This window comes from Pseudophryne corroboree, chromosome 2, assembly GCF_028390025.1.
Source record: "Pseudophryne corroboree isolate aPseCor3 chromosome 2, aPseCor3.hap2, whole genome shotgun sequence".
Taxonomy (NCBI): domain Eukaryota; kingdom Metazoa; phylum Chordata; class Amphibia; order Anura; family Myobatrachidae; genus Pseudophryne; species Pseudophryne corroboree.
The window spans coordinates 579,230,254-579,249,383 of record NC_086445.1 but is presented as its reverse complement, the minus strand read 5'-3'; the positions used below and the strand labels follow the sequence as shown (position 1 = coordinate 579,249,383).

At 40.3% G+C, this 19,130-nt stretch overlaps 1 protein-coding gene and 1 long non-coding RNA gene across 3 annotated transcripts in view; both read left to right on the top strand.

Moving 5' to 3' along the window:
- LOC135050989 (uncharacterized) overlaps positions 1–10,002 on the top strand; it is a 148,986-nt gene extending 138,984 nt beyond the window's left edge. The window contains exon 3 of one of the 2 annotated variants that reach the window (XR_010241974.1): positions 9,464–10,002. This is a non-coding gene — a long non-coding RNA (uncharacterized LOC135050989). The remainder of the gene's footprint in view (positions 1–9,463) is intronic. The other variant, XR_010241973.1, reaches the window with a different exon arrangement.
- Positions 10,003–10,020: 18 nt separating this feature from the next.
- HTR1D (5-hydroxytryptamine receptor 1D) lies at positions 10,021–11,689 on the top strand. Its single transcript, XM_063957199.1, has one exon. It carries the CDS (start codon positions 10,176–10,178, stop codon positions 11,298–11,300), a length of 1,125 nt encoding a protein of 374 aa, XP_063813269.1. The 5' UTR covers positions 10,021–10,175; the 3' UTR covers positions 11,301–11,689.
- The last annotated feature ends 7,441 nt before the right edge of the window (positions 11,690–19,130 follow it).

Here is a 19,130-nt window from a genome sequence, read left to right as displayed (position 1 = left end):
ACGAAGGGTGGTCATTCCGAGTTGGTCGCTCGTTATTTTTTTTCGTTATTTTTTTTTCGCAACGGAGCGATTAGTCGCTAATGCGCATGCGCAATGTCCGCAGTGCGACTGCGCCAAGTAAATTTGCTATTAAGTTAGGTATTTTACTCACGGCATTACAAGTTTTTTTCTTCGTTCTGGTGATCGTAGTGTGATTGACAGGAAGTGGGTGTTTCTGGGGGGAAACTGGCCGTTTTATGGGTGTGTTTGAAAAAATGCTGCCGTTTCTGGGAAAAACGCGAGAGTGTCTGAAGAAACGGGGGAGTGTCTGGGCGAATGCTGGGTGTGTTTGTGACGTCAAACCAGGAACGAAACTGACTGAACTGATCGCAGTGGCAGAGTAAGTCTCGAGCTACTCAGAAACTGCTAAGAACTGTCTATTCGCAAATCTGCTAATCTTTCGTTCGCAAATCTACTATGCTAAGATTCACTCCCAGTAGGCGGCGGCTTAGCGTGTGCAAAGCTGCTACAAGCAGCTTGCGAGCGAACAACTCGGAATGAGGGCCATGGTTTTGCCCAACTGCTAACAAATTTGCTGCTGCGATCAACTCTGAATTAGGCACTTAGGGACAGATGTATTAACCTGGAGAAGGCATAAGGAAGTGATAAACTAGTGATAAATGCAAGGTGATACACGCACCAGCCAATCACCTCCTAACTGTTAATTTACATATTGGAGCTGATTGGCTGATGCATGTATCACTTTGCACATATCACTGGTTTATCACTTCCTTATGCCTTCTCCAGGTTAATACATCTGCCCCATAGTTTCCCTTCTCTTTCTTACACTACCTTATACTCCATACTCTCCCTTTGATAGCACCTAACCCATGGTTTTCTGTACTCGTCCTATATTGTCTTGAAATGTAAGTGCTGTTTTCTTGTTTCGCTGATTTGTTTATACGCCCTTCTGGCACCATATAAATAAAGGATCATAATAATAAAAATAATAATAGAACATAACGTTCAACTGGTAGAAGAACGTGAATTCATATATCTTTTTTTATTATTCTTCATTAAAGCATTACATAATTTAGCTAAGAATAACCATATTAAAAAATAATAATATTAATAATTTTATTTATATAATGCTTTTCTCTAGCAAGACTCAAAGTCACTTTACAAGCATCAAAAACATAGCACAGAGGTTTAGTATTACAGCATGAAGAAAACAAACTGAAAAACAGTGAACATACTGTAACAGGCACAATGAACTTAGGGGATAATTCAGACCTGATCGCTAGGGTGCGTTTTTTGCATCACTGCGATCAGGTAGTCGCCGCCCACAGGGGGAGGGAGAATTTGCTGTGCAGGTGTGCGATCGCATGTGCAGGAGAGCTGTACAAACAGAAGTTTGTGCAGTCTCTGCACAACTCAGGACTTACTCAGCCGCTACGATGATCGGGGCCGGAGCTGACATCACAAATCCTCCCTCCAAATGCCTGGTCCTAAAGCTTCAGTTCCAAGTATTTTTCATCCCACCTACGGGCGTACCAGCTATGGCAGCCATCTTGGGCGCCCCACAATGGTTACAATTTGTGAGATAAAGCATACAAGGAAATAAAACATACAGTATGCAGGTGACAGAAACTTGTGCAATATGATATGGACTGAATGAATACATGTAGATCCATGTTTTGTTCACTCCACTCAAGATGAAAACATCAGAGGCAGCCATGTGGGCGCACTGCTTAGGTTACATCTGGTAGGGTGTGCAATGAGTGGAAGTATAGTATAATAATTTGGCATTTCTATAATACGCGCTATGTGTGCAGTGTACATGGGCCCCTGGGTCCATGGGGGCCCACACCACACACACTGCACCTGTGTTTTAATACTTACCTTTCCAGAGTACTGCATCGGCTGATGCAGCCACGGCTAAAATACAAAGGCAATGGTGATAGTGCTATAAGAACAATGGTAAACTTAATAAAAGCCTAAAAATGACAAATAATGGAGTAAACGGCAATAAGCCAAACAACACGTCCTACACTTAGCGTCTCCCTCACTTGAGTGTGCGGTCTTGTCACATCCAGCAGCTTGAGTGCAACTGGGCCGCAGCATGAGACTGCACCCAAACCCAGTCTCTGACGTGCATGGTAACAGAATAATAACTAGAGATGAGTGTGTTCGGTTCTCGGAGAACCGGACCTACCCAAACTTCAAGTTCTGAGCTGGGATTAGAGTCTGATTCGGGTTTTCCCGCCTGACTTGAATCCCAAAACAAGGCAAAATGTCAACCGCCCACTGTCGGATTATCACAGGTTTTGGATTCAATATAAGCTCCCCGGTGATCAGCGCTATTTCACTCTGGCTGTGGAGCTTGTAGTTATAGAACCTGTTCATGTTGCTGTGTGTCCATCCAGGGGTGCTATAGTGTTGTCCATCAAGGGGCTGGGGCTGTTTTATCCAGGGGTAATCTGTCCTTGTTATGTCCATCCAGGGGTACTGCAGTGTTGTCCATCAAGGGGCTGGGATTGTTTTGTCCAGGGGTGCTCTGTCTTTGTTGTGTCCATCCAGGGGCTCTGAAGTGTTGTCCATCCAGGGGTGCTGCAGTGTTGTCCTTCAAGGGGCTGAGGCTGCTCCATCAAGGGGCTGGGGCTGCTTTGTCCAGTGGTGCTATGCCAATGCTGTGTCCATCCCTGGGTTGCGGCAGTGTTGTCCATCCAAGTGTGCTGCAGTGTTGTCCGCCCAGGGGTGCTGCAGTGTTGTCCATCAAGGGTTTGGGGCTGCTTTGTCCATATACAGTATATACTGTACTATAATATTATTTTTCTGTGACACTGCCGGTCAGACTGCAGTGTATCAAACATGTATTGTGTGACACTGTAGGTGGAAGTAAACTGCAGTGCAATTTATATTCTGAATCATACACGTATTGAGTGACACTATAGGTGGTCTGTCCACAGGTGTGCTTTGTTGTACATAAAGGGATGCTGTGTCCATCCAGGGGTGCTCTGTCAATCTAGGGCTGTGACCCCAATAGAAATAAAATTAAAGCAAAAAATTATAATTAAAAAAATATATATATATTTATATTGTGCTATACCTTAGTGTACTATAATATTATTTTTCTGTGACACTCCCAGTCAGACAGTAGTGTATCATACATGTGTTGTGTGACAATGTAGGTGGAAGTGAACTGCCGTGTAATATATATTCTAACTCATACATGTATTGTGTGATACTGTAGGTGGAAGTGAACTGCAGTTTAATATATATTCTGACTCATACACATATTGTGTGACACTGTAGGTGGTACATTTTTTTTAGAAATTGTGGTGTGTGTACACCACTTCATTCTTGTTTCTTGATAGCTATGGAGGATGAACAATTGAGAGGACAGCAGGAAGCACATAGTAGTGCTGCAGGTGCTGCCACCAGTCATGATGATACAAGTCCGTCAACGTCATCTACTAATGCCCATGCCCAAAGGTATAGAGGACATAAGTCAGGGCATTTAATATCAAAGAAGCAATATAAATTTACAGTGGTAAAGAAAAAATATCAAAAGTAAAGTTAGCTACAGAGAACATAAAATTGGCAATATGTTATTCACCACATGAAGTGGCAAGGAGAGGCTAAGGCCTTGGCCTTTATTTATAGTGGTGGTTCTGCCTCTTATGATGATGTAAGCCCTTCTCCCTGTAGATCTGTCAAGAAAAATTAAACCAACTGTGTGTGCTCAAAAACATCACAAATCCCTGAGAAGAGTCTAAGTGTGGCCGCGGATGCCATGTCTGAGCCTGACCTTTACAATACTGTACTCAAAGAGAAGGCTCCTTTCACCACTTGTGCACCCTCTGCAAATGTGGGGATGAGCAGCGCAAGTCAACATGCTGACATAGTAGTTGATGATGCTTCTGTGTAAGTGCACCAGGATGAGGAGTATATTTGTGTAGCTGGCGCATATAAGGATGTTGATGATGAGGATGTTGTTTGTGTAAATCAGGCACCAGTGGAAACAGTTGTTGCCCATGATATGAAAAAGCCCATTGTCATGTCAGGGCAAAAGATGAAAAAATCCACCTCTAATGTGTGGATTCATTTCTACCCAAATCTAGAAAACAAGTATCAAGCCATCTGTACCCTTTGTAAAGCCATAGTAAGTACTTTAGATGTAGGGACCTTAACCATCCAGGAACCTCCATCCTGTTACATCACTTGCAGCGCATTCATCAAAAGTTTTGCCAAATTCAGAAAATTTGGCTAAATATGTAATAACAACCAGTCCAGCATCACCTACTGTAGCTTACTTCTTTCTGTTAGGTCCAAGCACCTGCAATCTCCACCATCGTCAATATCCTCAATCATGATTGGAAGTATTCCTGCATCCAATTTCATGACTCCTCTCCTATCACGGCTTCCTCAGTAGGATCCTTGAGTGCTTTGCAATCTGCTGCTAATGCTGCTGTGAGTGGATCTTCATCCCAGTAGGGGAACAGGAAGACTACTTGTAGTAGTTTAACAAAACAATTGACTGTGAAACAATCCTTTGCAAGGGAGAGCAAGTATGACAGCAGTATGACCACTTTACTAGAAAAGCAATTCCTAGTATGTACAAGAACATAAAAAAAAACTTACTTAGTGTCCTCCAAAATGCACATTGTACCCACTGTCCACTTAACCACAGGTTTGTGGACAAGCGGAACAGGGCAATCTAAATATTACATGAGTGTGACAGCCCACTTGGTAGGTGTATTGCTTTCAGCAGCAACAACAGCAGCAGCATCTAACAAATGCCAGCTCATTCAGAGGCAGGCTACTCTGCATATCACTGGTTTCACAAAGAGGCAAAATGCTGACAACCTCTTAGAAAAACTCAGGGAAATCATTGCAAAATAGCTTACCCTGCTTGGACTCTCCTTGGGATTTGGGATTTCGTACAATGTCACAAATATTGTGGGAGCATTACAGCTGGATGAATTCCAACATGTCCCCTATTTTGCTCACACAATTTATTTGGTGATGCAGGAGATTTTCTCTGTGGCCCCAAAAATGTTGGGACATTTTTGACATTCAGGAAGTTCATGTCAAAGTTTGCAGCACCTGCAAGTACTGTTGAATTTGCCCTGCCATCAGTTGAAGCAAGAGGTAGAAACTAGGTGGAAGTCTACCCTTTATATGGTACAGCGGATGGAGGAGCAGCAGAATGCCATCCAAGGCTACACAATGACCTATGACATAGGGAAAGGAGGGAGAATGTACCTTATTCAAGCGCAGTAGAGAATACTTTCCATGTTGTGCAAGGTTCTCTTAGAAAAGCAGCTGGAGAAACAGAAGGAGGAGCTGAACTGAAACTATTCTGCTAAGCATGTCAGACTTGTAGATCAAGCCCTTCATTTGCTTCATCAGCGAATCTCTTGAAATCTCTTGTCAATCTCTTGAAATCAGATCAAAATATTTTGGTGACCATACTTGATCCTAGGTTTAACTTGTACATTCTGTCTTTCTTTCCAATGGACACAAAGCTGAAGAGATGCAAAGAGCTGTTGGTGAGCAAATTGTCAGTTCAAGTGGAACGTAACATGGCTACATCTCCTTCAGTTTCTCCAGCAACTTTGGTTGTCGGAAAAAACTAAATTTTCCTAAGAGAACCACTGGTGGGGATGCAGATCTGTCAGAAAAAACTTTTGACATTTGGTACAGACTGAAGAAACTGCCTTCAATTAGTGACTGCATATCATATGGTCACCAAAGAATGGTTGATGATTATTCCATGAGACATTTACTGGCAATTATGTCCAGAAAATACAGAGCACCTGTAATAGTGGATTCCAGCGGGGGCAAATTAATAGTTTGTGAAGAAGAGTAGGTACACACTGATGGGGGTGAGGAATCAAATAATGATGATGATGGCAACATCTTGCCTATGTAGAGCCAATTTGTTTATCTAGAGACCATTAGCAGCTTGTTTTGTGGGGGCCCAAACAAACCAATCATTTCAGCCACAAGTGGCAATCCCTGTCGCTGAAGTTATTGGATTATTAAATTTTGCATGTCCTGTTTAATACAGTATATACAACATAAGCGTGGGTGGGAGGGCCCAAGGACAATTCCATCTTGTACCACTTTTCTTTGCATTATGCGCTCTTTGGAGATTTTTTTTGGCATAGTTTATAAAACCGATATCCTGACTGCCACTGCAGTGCCATTCGGTTTCCTAGATGTGCCATGTTGAAAGTTTAAGTGCCACATGTTTATGCTGCCCGGTGCAACCTTTAGGCCTAAACTGGATGAAAACAATATTGTGAGCTGTGAGGTGGCCTAAATTGACTGGAAATTAGTGGAAATTAATGTTATTGATGTTAATAATATTATAGGAACAAAAACAGGCCCAAATTCTGTGATTTTAGCAGACTTTATGATTTAAAAAAAACAAAAACATCCAAAACCAAACTCACAAGGGCGGTTAAGGCAAAACCAAATACAGATCCAAAACATGAAGGAGATACAGATACAAAACCAAAACCTAACTTTGGGCCGGCACCCATCTCTAATAATAACCAGAGTGGCATAACAAAATAATAATAACAAAAACAATAATAATAATAATAATAATAATAATAATAATAATAATACATAATGTGTTTTGGCCAAAGTACAAATCCAGTCCAAACTCCAATTCCTTGCTTCAGATGAGATGCTTAAGATGCAGGCTTTTAGATGGCATGCAAGCTTGTGTGGCAGGCTTTTAAAAAACCAGATAGGGCTTCAAAAATATGGGATAGGGAACATCACACAAAAAGCAGATTACACACTCCTCCACTGTCATTAAACAGTGTGTGATATTTGTATTTTTAAGGAAGCATAGGAGCACAGCATTATAAATACAGAGAATATATATTTTAAGCTAAGGATTTCTGAAAATATAAAAGCTTAATGTTTTCTCCTCAGCGGCCGATTGTCTCAGGATTAGACTCTTAAAAACCCTGTGTCTGTTTACTGAAAGACATTTACAGATGCTGGTTAGACAAATTCCACATTGCACTTTGGACAGATTCATTACATGGATTAGCAAAAACAGAGAACATAAATGAAGGACATTGACTGGTAACTATTAATGTGCCAGCATTATATACAATTATATTGCATGAGTAAAGGATTCAGAATATAATAAAAACATCAAGAACATTGAATTTTAATATCATTATGCAAACATCAAAAGAGTGTTTACTAGAATTGGTATTTTTGAAACATTTTATTTTCATTTTTAATATGATCATGATTTATATACTTCTACATGTGTTGATCCTGTAGCTTCTTTGCATGCAGGCGGGATAAAGGGCCACATGGGCCTGGGGCAAATGCTTAAAAGACTATTATGAGATGTGGACAGTGCTATTGGACCGTGTGCATCCCCTATACATTATCATACCCAATGTCAATCTAAATAACGAAAAATGGTAAGATAATTGCCGCGCTAGTGTTATTATATCAGCAGCTCCATATAATGGGTACAATGGAAAAAATTATAAAAATAAGGAGCGCTTAAGTGATTAGATAAAAAATTGAACGCACATACCTGTGAAAGTAAATAAATGATTAGTAAAAAATGTTACAGCTCTTTTTGTGAATAATTGGTGAAGCGGAGATATTGTTGGTCTTAGCTCTCGAAATAGAACAGGTTGGACAGTCTTTATAAGCGGATATTAACTGTCCCTACTATCCCTGCTTGTACCTCCAGCCGCCAAAGGTCAATGCTAAAAAAGGTTAAACTTAGTTTTTTACGTTTTTTTGTGTGTCATTTTGTATGTTTCATCATCTGTGACCATAATCAGTGTAAATATGTACCCTCACTGGCTCGCTTTGCTTACCACACTTCGGGCAAAGTGGCTTGCTCCGCTACTGCTGTGCTCACCACAGGTTGCTATTCTCTTAGTCCACGTGGATGGTAAACGAAGCAAAAGTTTAAAAATACATGAAAACCTCCCAAAAAACTTGTCTCAACAATGTGTGTGTGTCAACCATTGTCATGTTGACCTTTTGAATCTGTCGACCTTAAGCACTGTCTACATTTTACCTGTCAACCTTTTGACCATGTCGACCATATAGTGTCAACCTATTGACTGAAAGAAGAAGAAAAGAAGGCTGCGCTACCAGAGGAAAGACCAATAAAGTTCACTAAATGTGTAAAATTTTAAGACAATTTATTAAAAAACAATAACTCATTAAAAAGCAACAATATTCTGTGCAGTGATATTATGCCATGTGCATACATAAAAGGATAAAGTTTACCCAAAGTGATGGTTCAGGACATATATTATGTAAATTCTGTGGGATCGGTTCCAAGTTTTGCCCTTAAATAATGTAAATATCCAGTTATAATCCACTGTGGAGAGTCCCTTTTAGATGGTATTTAGAGAGTCCAATACAAATTCCATATGCCGCTAGAGGATTGAATACAGTGTCCCATAAATGGTGAGTACCTCATGCAGTGCGGTAATTGGATGGTGCCTCTCTAGGACTCCTCTATATAGCTGGAAGATGGTGAGGGCTGGTTCGGATCCAATTGAAAGTTGCCCTGCTCCAAGGGGTAAATGCCTGACGCGTTTCGCTGCATGAACCTTGCAGCTTTTTAAAAAAAAACACTGTATTAGACACTGTATTCAATCCTCTAGCGGCATATGGAATTTGTATTGGACTCTCTAAATACCATCTAAAAGGGACTCTTCACAGTGGATTATAACTAGACATTTACATTATTTAAGGGCAAAACTTGGAACCGATCCCACAGAATTTACATAATATATGTCCTGAACCATCACTTTGGGTAAACTTTATCCTTTTATGTATGCACATGGCATAATATCACTGCACAGAATATTGTTGCTTTTTAATGAGTTATTGTTTTTTAATAAATTGTCTTAATATTTTACACATTTAATGAACTATATTGGTCTTTCCTCTGGTTGCGCAGCCTTCTTTTCTTCTTCTTTCAGTGCAATATATTGGGAGTGACTTCCCTCTAAACATTGGCTGCTGCTTAGCTGAGCACCTCGCCTCATAGTGCCCGAATACCTTTGGGTATTATTTATTACCTTTTTTTGCATCAACCTATTGACTGTCTGTCTAGACAATGTCAATATATACATTGGAGCCTGGAGTGGGCATTGGGGAGAGATTACAAAGGAGGAAATTATTTCACTTTCCGAAAAGCTGTCTCTGCAAAACGAGTAGTTTTTCGGATGTGATACTTTTGTATTAGGCTAATGATGAATTGACATTTTTTTAAATGAATACAATGTGGCAAATTTAAAACTAAAGTATCAATAACAAAAATGTTATTATAACGAATACACCCCTTAATATTTTTTGCTGCTCCATTGATTTTACAATTTATATAATTTTTTCAGGTTATGTTTTAAATTATATTCATTAGCCCAAGATTCTGCTTTAACTGTATAATTTGTTTATTTTTTAGGGCTCGGGGCACTGGATTTCTGAATGAACTTCGACTTCCATAGGAATATTTTCAAAATATTTTTGGATACTAATTGAATTAAATTAGCCAACCTTTAATGATGTCATGCTTTGAAGTCACCCTGGATCAACACGAGCACATAAGAAGGGTTCTTAAACTAGGTCAAACGACATTTTCAGAGGAAGAATTTCAAAAACATATTTTAGAAGAGCATTGTCATTTCCCATCAATCCGTTCTCTGATTAAATATTTGTACTAAATACATAATAAATGAAAATACCAAAATCTATTAAAATAATGAGTCGTATTATAAAATCTCAAAGTAAATGTTTGTTTCAAAGAAAAATGTTAACACCTGTTAGAAAGTATAGTTTACACCAAAATCTGAAAAATAATGCTATATCATTTATAACATAATGCTCATTTGATACAAATTTGGGGATAGGCATTCAATGATACGTAGGAAAATATTTTTACATAAAAGCACTTTACAAATATGCATTTAAAACAAAAATATGCATTCAAAACTAAAACAGAATATATTTTTTTCCAAAACGTTATTGTATTTAAGTAAGTTACCAACTAAATGAAATAATAATACCCAAATGTAATATATTATAGCACAATAAATAAAGCATATGACAAATATCCTTATCATACATACAGTATTTCTTAGTTTCAGCAGATTAATAATTACAATTAGTGAAGTAAAATGAATTTTTATAACCAATCCTTATTCCCAAAGCAAGACATTCTGTCACTTAATTCTTCAGGGACAATGCTAGATTGGGATGAATCAACCGTATTGGGAGTAAAGATCACTCTGGCAATCCTTTTATCATTATTAACTTTAGCAACGCTCCTTTCAAATATTTTTGTTATTATTACTATATATATGACCCGGAAGCTTCATACCCCTGCTAATTATTTAATTGGTTCATTGGCTTTTACAGATTTATTGGTGTCTATCTTAGTTATGCCTATTAGTATTGTTTATACTGTAAATCACTCATGGACATTTGGTCAGATCATATGCGACATATGGTTGTCATCAGATATCACCTGTTGCACAGCTTCAATACTTCATCTCTGTGTTATTGCCTTGGATAGATATTGGGCCATTACAGATGCACTGGAATACTCTAAACATCGTACAGCAGGAAGGGCTGCTGCCATGATATCTGTAGTATGGGTAATATCTATATGCATCTCCATCCCACCACTCTTTTGGAGACAAGTCAAAGCTCAAGAAGAACTTACAGACTGCTCTGTCAACACAGATCAACTGTTCTATACCATATACTCTACGTGTGGTGCATTCTACATACCAACAGTATTGCTGATTATATTATATGGGAGAATATATATAGCAGCACGATCAAGGATTCTCAAACCACCATCTATTTATGGAAAGAGGTTTACCACTGCTCAGCTAGTAACCGGAGCAACTGGTTCTTCCTTTTGCTCAGTCAATGTAAATTCACATGTGGGTCACCCCCACACTGGAGGAACTCCAGTCTGTATCAATCACATCAATATAAAACTTACAGACAGTGTCCTTGAAAGGAAGAGGTTGTCTGTTGCCAGGGAAAGGAAGGCAACTAAAACGTTAGGAATTATTCTTGGCGCCTTCATAGTATGCTGGCTCCCTTTCTTTGTAGTTTCTCTGGTTTTGCCTATATGTCAAGATGGTTGCTGGTTCCATCCTTTATTATTTGATTTCTTCACATGGCTGGGATATTTTAACTCTCTCATTAACCCTGTGATATATACAGCCTTCAATGAGGATTTCAAACAAGCTTTCCAAAAGCTAATAAGACTCAAAAAACTTTCCTAGGACTAAGCCAAGCCCAATAGAACTTTATGTCACAGATATTTCATGACGTTGTCAATGATGTTAATTGTATACATTTTGGACTAATGCTAAAAATGAAGCTGCAGAAAGACAGGATGGAAGACTTTCCCTATACAGCATGGACATGAAAAAGCCAACATACATCAGGAGAATGCAATTATTAAAAGCCTAAATCTGAAACTTTTTATTAAATTAATTTTTGTGAACAGTAAGTATGTAAATGATACACTTTGAATGTATATTGCCATCTGTAATCAGTATGTTTCAAGATAAATTACATTTATTTTTATCACAAACAAATAAGATCAGGAAAATCAATCATTTGTATGAAGTATACTTATCTTGGTGATTGGTAAGTGGGTAATTGTGAAACAGTGCTGTTGATATGGTTACTATGTAAGTAACAAAATATAAGCATTTGTTAGCTTATAATTTATTTAAAGAAAAGGTGTTTTTTGTATTAATATTTTATTTCCAGATGTACTGTACTGTATCACTTTTTTTTGTAAGAGTACTTTTATATATCATAGGAATCATTCCAATGCATTTCTACAGAAATTGCAGATAAGCCAATCACAACATTACATTTTATTAAACGAATACATAATAAAACATACATGTAAGCACAAGCACTACAGCAAAATAAATGCAGTAAATAGACATACCACCACTAATATCTAAAATTTAACCTTGATTAAATGCTGATGGCTAAATTTCACATACGTACACACACACACACACACACACACACACACACACACACACACACACACACACACACACACATGGGCATAACTCTAGTTGGTGCAAGTGGTGCAATTGCTATGGGGCCCAGAGGCTTAAGGGTCCTGGACCCTTGTTATAAAGATGGATACCAATTTTCCAGATTTGCCTGCTAAGCAACTGGGCCGGATCCACTGCCCAGCCTTAATTGTGTGACATTACATTTTTCAGTGAGAGGAGTGAGTAGTGGATGTTATAATTGTAAGGGGTCAATGTAATGTGGCATAATTTGAACTGGAGGCCACTGTAACGTGTCATAACCTGATCTGCTCATTGTAATGTGAAGGGGAATATAATGTTATTGTAATGTGGAGGGCAATACAATGGGTATTCTGACTCAATATCCAGGCTGTAAGTGTACGACTCCTGAGTCAGTTACCCTGTGTATGTCTGTATTGAACCAGTACTTACACCAAGAGACCTTGTCAGATAGTGTCAACCCAACTGAAGAGGCAGGTATGAAGAATCCATATGAGGGTTTATTTCAAGGTGATATTCCTGTAGTTATGCACAAACAGTAGGTGAAAAGATGAAAATTTGCCAGAACTCAACAGGAAGGCTAAAATGACAGACACACAAAGAGCTAGAGACAAGACGAGGGGAGGACTAATGACATTAGAGCATAGCTACAGAGAATCAAGAGGGACAAATTTTAACAAGATGCAAAGCTTTGCAATAATAACATGAAAGCAAGTGAAACACATATATTGTGGGACATGACAGTGGAGCATAAAATAAACAACTGATGCAGAGATGTGTCACTCAAGAAGCATTGGGATAGGGGCTCCTTTAATATATTGCTATGGAGCCCACAAAGTTCTGCATACGCCCATGTGTGTGCGTGCGTATGTGTAAGTTTATTTATATATATATATATATATATATACTGTATATATATACACTATATATATATATACTGTATATATATATACACACAAATGCATACATACTGTATATGCATGCTGTAGACTTTACATTTATTTTCAATGTTTGAAAACATTTTCATTTTGTTCTAGGCATTTAGAAATAACTGTGGCAAAAAGCATCTTGGATGTGGTACTTACTTAGTAGGTAAAAATTCTTGCCCAAAGCACAAATCTTGGGGAAAAAGTAAAAGTTTCATTTGAACATCTGTCAGAATACCCGTACATATAAAAAATTTAATAAAAAAAAGATTATTTGAGTGCAGATCCATTTTAAATATCTTATGTCTTTAACATTTTGGCAAAACAGCAGTCGTACAAGATAATTCTAAACAGGCATGCACTATGTCATGCTAACCTAACTGTCCATTTCCATACATTAAAATAAATACAGTATGTTTTAATATTGTGTATGCGATTAGTATAACTGATAACTGTATTATTTACAACTGAATGGGCTCTATAAATAGGAAACTGTTCTACAATAGGGGACGTCCTCAAAAGCACTAACAAATATCTCACTTATGGATCGCATTGCATTTCACTTTTCTTAAGCTGTGAAATTGTTATAGACAGATGTCTACAGTCTATATGGCGCAAATAACTCATAATGTATGGTCACAGGCAGGGCATGTTAGCATCTTAACCAGTAGCATTTATGTAGTTTAAATGTTGTGGAATAAAACAACTAAAGTTTACTATAAGCAAGTTCTGTTTACCTGATAATATAATTTATGTGAAGTACTCCGTGGCAGACCTCAGGAGTTAATCCTTGTTCTACTGCTGTAGACAGGATAAAGTGACACTCCAGGAACGGATAGTCTAGTACTTCCCCTTTTCTTCCATTGCCTTTAAGTGATTTTATAACTGCCTCTGAAAAATATTAACTGAAAACATGAAAGGGAAATATGGGGGTGATAATGTATGGAGTTTTTCAAAGAAATAACAATGATCAGATAAATATAATTCGCATATTTCTTTTTCAGGCTCCATGTCACCTCACCATTGTCAACAAACTAATCAAGACAAGCACGATCAGTATTTATGTAATAAGAAAGACATGTATTTATCAACTGCATGAAGAATCTATTTCCCAAAATTGAGCGAAGGAAAGAGCATGTTCCTGCTTTCCAAAGATCTTCTGCTGATGCATATGCCTTGTGAGCATGGGATAGTGACACTGCCCTCCTGGACTATGCCCTCAGCATCTTTGGTACCTTATATTCTGGAGGCCATATCTTATGTTTTGGGGGGCCATAGCTTATATTCTGGAGGCCATATCTTCAAAAGGATATTAATTCATTAGAGACTGTACAAAGATGGTAACTAAAATGGTGCATGGCCTACATCACAAAACATACCCAGAAAGACTAAGAAATCTCAATATGTATAGTTTGAAGCAGAGTAGGGAAAGGGGGGACATGATAGAAACTAGTGATGAGCGGGTTCGGATCCTCGGGATCCGAACCCGCCCGAACTTCACCTTTTTTTGCACGGGTCCGAGCAACTCGGATCCTCCCGCCTTGCTCGGTTAACCCGAGCGCGCCCGAATGTCATCATCCCGCGGTCGGATTCTCGTGAGATTCTTATTCTATATAAGGAGCCGCGCATCGCCGCCATTTTTCACTCGTGCATTGGAGATGATCGTGAGAGGACGTGGCTGGCGTCCTCTCAGTTTCTATGTTCAGTGGGCTGCAAATATCTGTGCTCAGTGTGCTGCAAATATCTGTGGTCAGTGTGCTGCAAATATCTGTGCTCAGTGTGCTGCAAGTGCAAATATCTACGTTCTCTGCCTGAAAAACGCTCCATATCTGTGCTCAGTGTGCTGCAAATATCTGTGCTCAGTGTGCTAATTGCTTTATTGTGGGGACTGAGGACCAGCAGTATTATATAGTAGGAGGACAGTGCAGAGTTTTGCTGACCAGTGACCACCAGTATTATACGTTCTCTGCCTGAAAAATACTCCATATCTGTGCTGCATTGTAGTATATAGTAGGAGTACAGTGCAGAATTTTGCTGACCACCAGTATAACTATATATATAGCAGTACGGTACAGTAGTCCACTGCTCTACCTCTGTGTCGTCAAGTATAATATCCCATTCATACCTGTGGTGCATTTCAGTTTTGCACAGTTTGCTGACCACCAGTATATAATATATAGCAGTACGGTACAGTAGGCCACTGCTCTACCTAACTCTGTGTCGTCAAGTATACTATCCATCCATACCTGTGGTGCATTTCAGTTTTGCACAGTTTGCTGACCACCAGTATATAATATATAGCAGTACGGAACAGAAGGCCACTGCTCTACCTACCTCTGTGTCATCAAGAATACTATCCATCCATACCTGTGGTGCATTTCAGTTTTGCACAGTTTGCTGACCACCAGTATATAATATATAGCAGTACGGTACAGTAGGCCACTGCTCTACCTACCTCTGTGTCGTCAAGTATACTATCCATCCATACCTGTGGTGCATTTCAGTTTTGCACAGTTTGCTGACCACCAGTATATAATATATAGCAGTACGGTACAGTAGGCCACTGCTCGACCTACCTCTGTGTCGTCAATTATACTATCCATCCATACCTGTGGTGCATTTCAGTTTTACACAGTTTGCTGACCACCAGAATATAATATATAGCAGTACGGTACAGTAGGCCACTGCTCTACCTACCTCTGTGTCGTCAAGTATACTATCCATCCGTACCTGTGGTGCATTTCAGTTTTGCACAGTTTGCTGACCACCAGTATATAATATATAGCTGTACGGTACAGTAGGCCACTGCTCTACCTACCTCTGTGTCGTCAAGTATACTATCCATCCATACCTGTGGTGCATTTCAGTTTTGCACAGTTTGCTGACCACCAGTAAATAATATATTGCAGTACGGTACAGTAGGCCACTGCTCTACCTACCTCTGTGTCGTAAAGTATACTATCCATCCATACCTGTGGTGCATTTCAGTTTTGCACAGTTTGCTGACCACCAGTATATATAATATATAGCAGTACGGTACAGTAGGCCACTGCTCTACCTACCTCTTTGTCGTCAAGTATACTATCCATCCATACCTGTGGTGCATTTCAGTTTTGCACAGTTTGCTGACCACCAGTATATAATATATAGCAGTACGGTACAGTAGGCCACTGCTCTACCTACCTCTGTGTCGTCAAGCATACTATCCATCCATACCTGTGGTGCATTTCAGTTTTGCACAGTTTGCTGACCACCAGTATATATAATATATAGCAGCACGGTACAGTAGGCCACTGCTCTACCTACCTCTGTGTCGTCAAGTATACTATCCATCCATACCTGTGGTGCATTTCAGTTTTGCACAGTTTGCTGACCACCAGTATATAATATATAGCAGTACCGTACAGTAGGCCACTGCTCGACCTACCTCTGTGTCGTCAAGTATACTATCCATCCATACCTGTGGTGCATTTCAGTTTTTGTGCGCAGTATATATAGTAGTAGGCCATTGCTATTGATAAATATATTACTGGCATATAATTCCACACATTAAAAAATGGAGAACAAAAATGTGGAGGGTAAAATAGGGAAAGATCAAGATCCACTTCCACCTCATGCTGAAGCTGCTGCCACTAGTCATGACCGAGACGATGAAATGCCATCAATGTCGTCTGCTTAGGCTGATGCCCAATGTCATAGTAGAGAGCATGTAAAATCCAAAAAACAAAAGTTCAGTAAAATGACCCAAAAATCAAAATTAAAATCGTCTGAGGAGAAGCGTAAACTTGCCAATATGCCATTTACGACACGGAGTGGCAAGGAACGGCTGAGGCCCTCTCCTATGTTCCTCATGACTAGTGGGTCACCTTCACATGAGGATGGAAGCACTCATCCTCCTGCTAGAAAACTTAAAAAACTTAAGATGGCAAAAGCACAGCAAAGAACTGTGCGTTCTTCTAAATCACAAATCCCCAAGGAGAGTCCAATTGTGTCAGTTGCAATGCCTGACCTTCCCAACACTGGACGGGAAGAGGTGGCACCTTCCACCATTTGCACGCCCCCTGCAAGTGCTGGAAGGAGCACCCGCAGTCCAGTTCCTTAAAGTCAAATTGGAGATGTCACTGTTGAAGTACACCAGGATGAGGATATGGGTGTTGCTGGCGCTGGGGAGGAAATTGACAAGGAGGATTCTGAAGGTGAGGTGGTTTGTATAAGTCAGGCACCCGGGGAGACACCTGTTGTCCGTGGGACGAATATGGCCATTGACATGCCTGGTTAAAATACAAAAAAAATCACCTCTTCGGTGTGGAATTATTTCAACAGAAATGCGGACAACTGGTGTCAAGCCGTGTGTTGCCTTTGTCAAGCTGTAATAAGTAGGGGTAAGGACGTTAACCACCTAGGAACATCCTCCCTTATACGTCACATGGAGCGCATTCATCAGAAGTCATTGACAAGTTCAAAAACTTTGGGTGACAGCGGAAGCAGTCCACTGTCAACTAAATCCCTTCCTCTTGTAACCAAGCTCACGCAAACCACCCCACCAACTCCCTCAGTGTCAATTTCCTCCTTAGACAGGAAAGCCAATAGTCCTGCAGGCCATGTCACTGTCAAGTCTGACGAGTCCTCAGAGGACTGCCTGGGATTCCTCCGATGCATCCTTGAGTGTAACGCCTACTGCTGCTGGCGCTGCTGTTGTTGCTGCTGCGAGTCGATCGTCATCCCAGAGGGGAAGTCGGAAGACCACTTGTGCTACTTCCAGTAAGCAATTGACTGTCCAACAGTCCTTTGCGAGGAAGATGAAATATCACAGCAGTCATCCTGCTGCAAAGCAGATAACTCAGGCCTTGGCAGCCTGGGTGGTGAGAAACGTGTTTCCGGTATCCACCGTTAATTCACAGGGAACTAGAGAATTGATTGAGGTACTGTGTCCCTGGTACCAAATACCATCTAGGTTCCATTTCTCTAGTCAGGCGATACCGAAAATGTACACAGACGTCAGAAAAATAGTCACCAGTGTCCTAAAAAATGCAGTTGTACCCAATGTCCACTTAACCACGCTCATGTGGACAAGAGGACCAGGCAGACTCAGGACTATATGACTGTGACAGCCCACTGGGTAGATGTATTGCCTCCCGCAGCAAGAACAGCAGCGACGGCACCAGTAGCAGCATCTCGCAAACGCCAACTCGTTCCTAGGCAGGCTATGCTTTGTATCACCGCTTTCCATAAGAGGCACACAGCTGACAACCTCTTACGGAAACTGAGGAACATCATCGCAGAATGGCTTACCCCAATTGGACTCTCCTGGGGATTTGTGACATCGGACAACGTCACCAATATTGTGCGTGCATTACATCTGGGCAAATTCCAGCACGTCCCATGTTTTACACATACATTGAATTTGGTGGTGCAGAATTATTTAAAAAACGACAGGGGCGTGCAAGAGATGCTGTCGGTGGCCCGAAGAATTTCAGGCCACTTTCGGCATTCAGCCACCGCGTGCCGAAGACTGGAGCACCAGCAAACACTCCTGAACCTGCCCTGCCATCATCTGAAGCAAGAGGTGGTAACGAGGTGGAATTCAACCCTCTATATGCTTCAGAGGATAGAGGAGCAGCAAAAGGCCATTCAAGCCTATACAGCTACCTACGATATAGGCAAAGGAGGGGGAATGCACCTGACTCAAGCGCAGTGGAGAATGATTTCAGCATTGTGCAAGGTTCTGCAACCCTTTGAACTTGCCACACGTGAAGTCAGTTCAGACACTGCCAGCCTGAGTCAGGTCATTCCCCTCATCAGGCTTTTGCAGAAGAAGCTGGAGAGATTGAAGGAGGAGCTAAAACAGAGTGATTCCGCTAGGCATGTGGGACTTGTGGATGGAGCCCATAATTTGCTTAACCAGGATTCACGGGTGGTCAATCTGTTGAAATCAGAGCACTACATTTTGGCCACCGTGCTCGATCCTAGATTTAAAACCTACGTTGTATCTCTCTTTCCGGCAGACACAAGTCTGCAGAGGTTCAAAGACCTGCTGGTGAGAAAATTGTCAAGTCAAGCGGAACATAACCCGTCAACAGCTCCTCCTTCACATTCTCCCGCAACTGGGGGTGCGAGGAAAAGG

What these genes read in the sequence shown, in the direction of transcription:
- HTR1D (XM_063957199.1), top strand. Translation starts at nt 10,176, where the DNA reads ATGAATTTTTATAACCAATCCTTATTCCCAAAGCAAGACATTCTGTCA.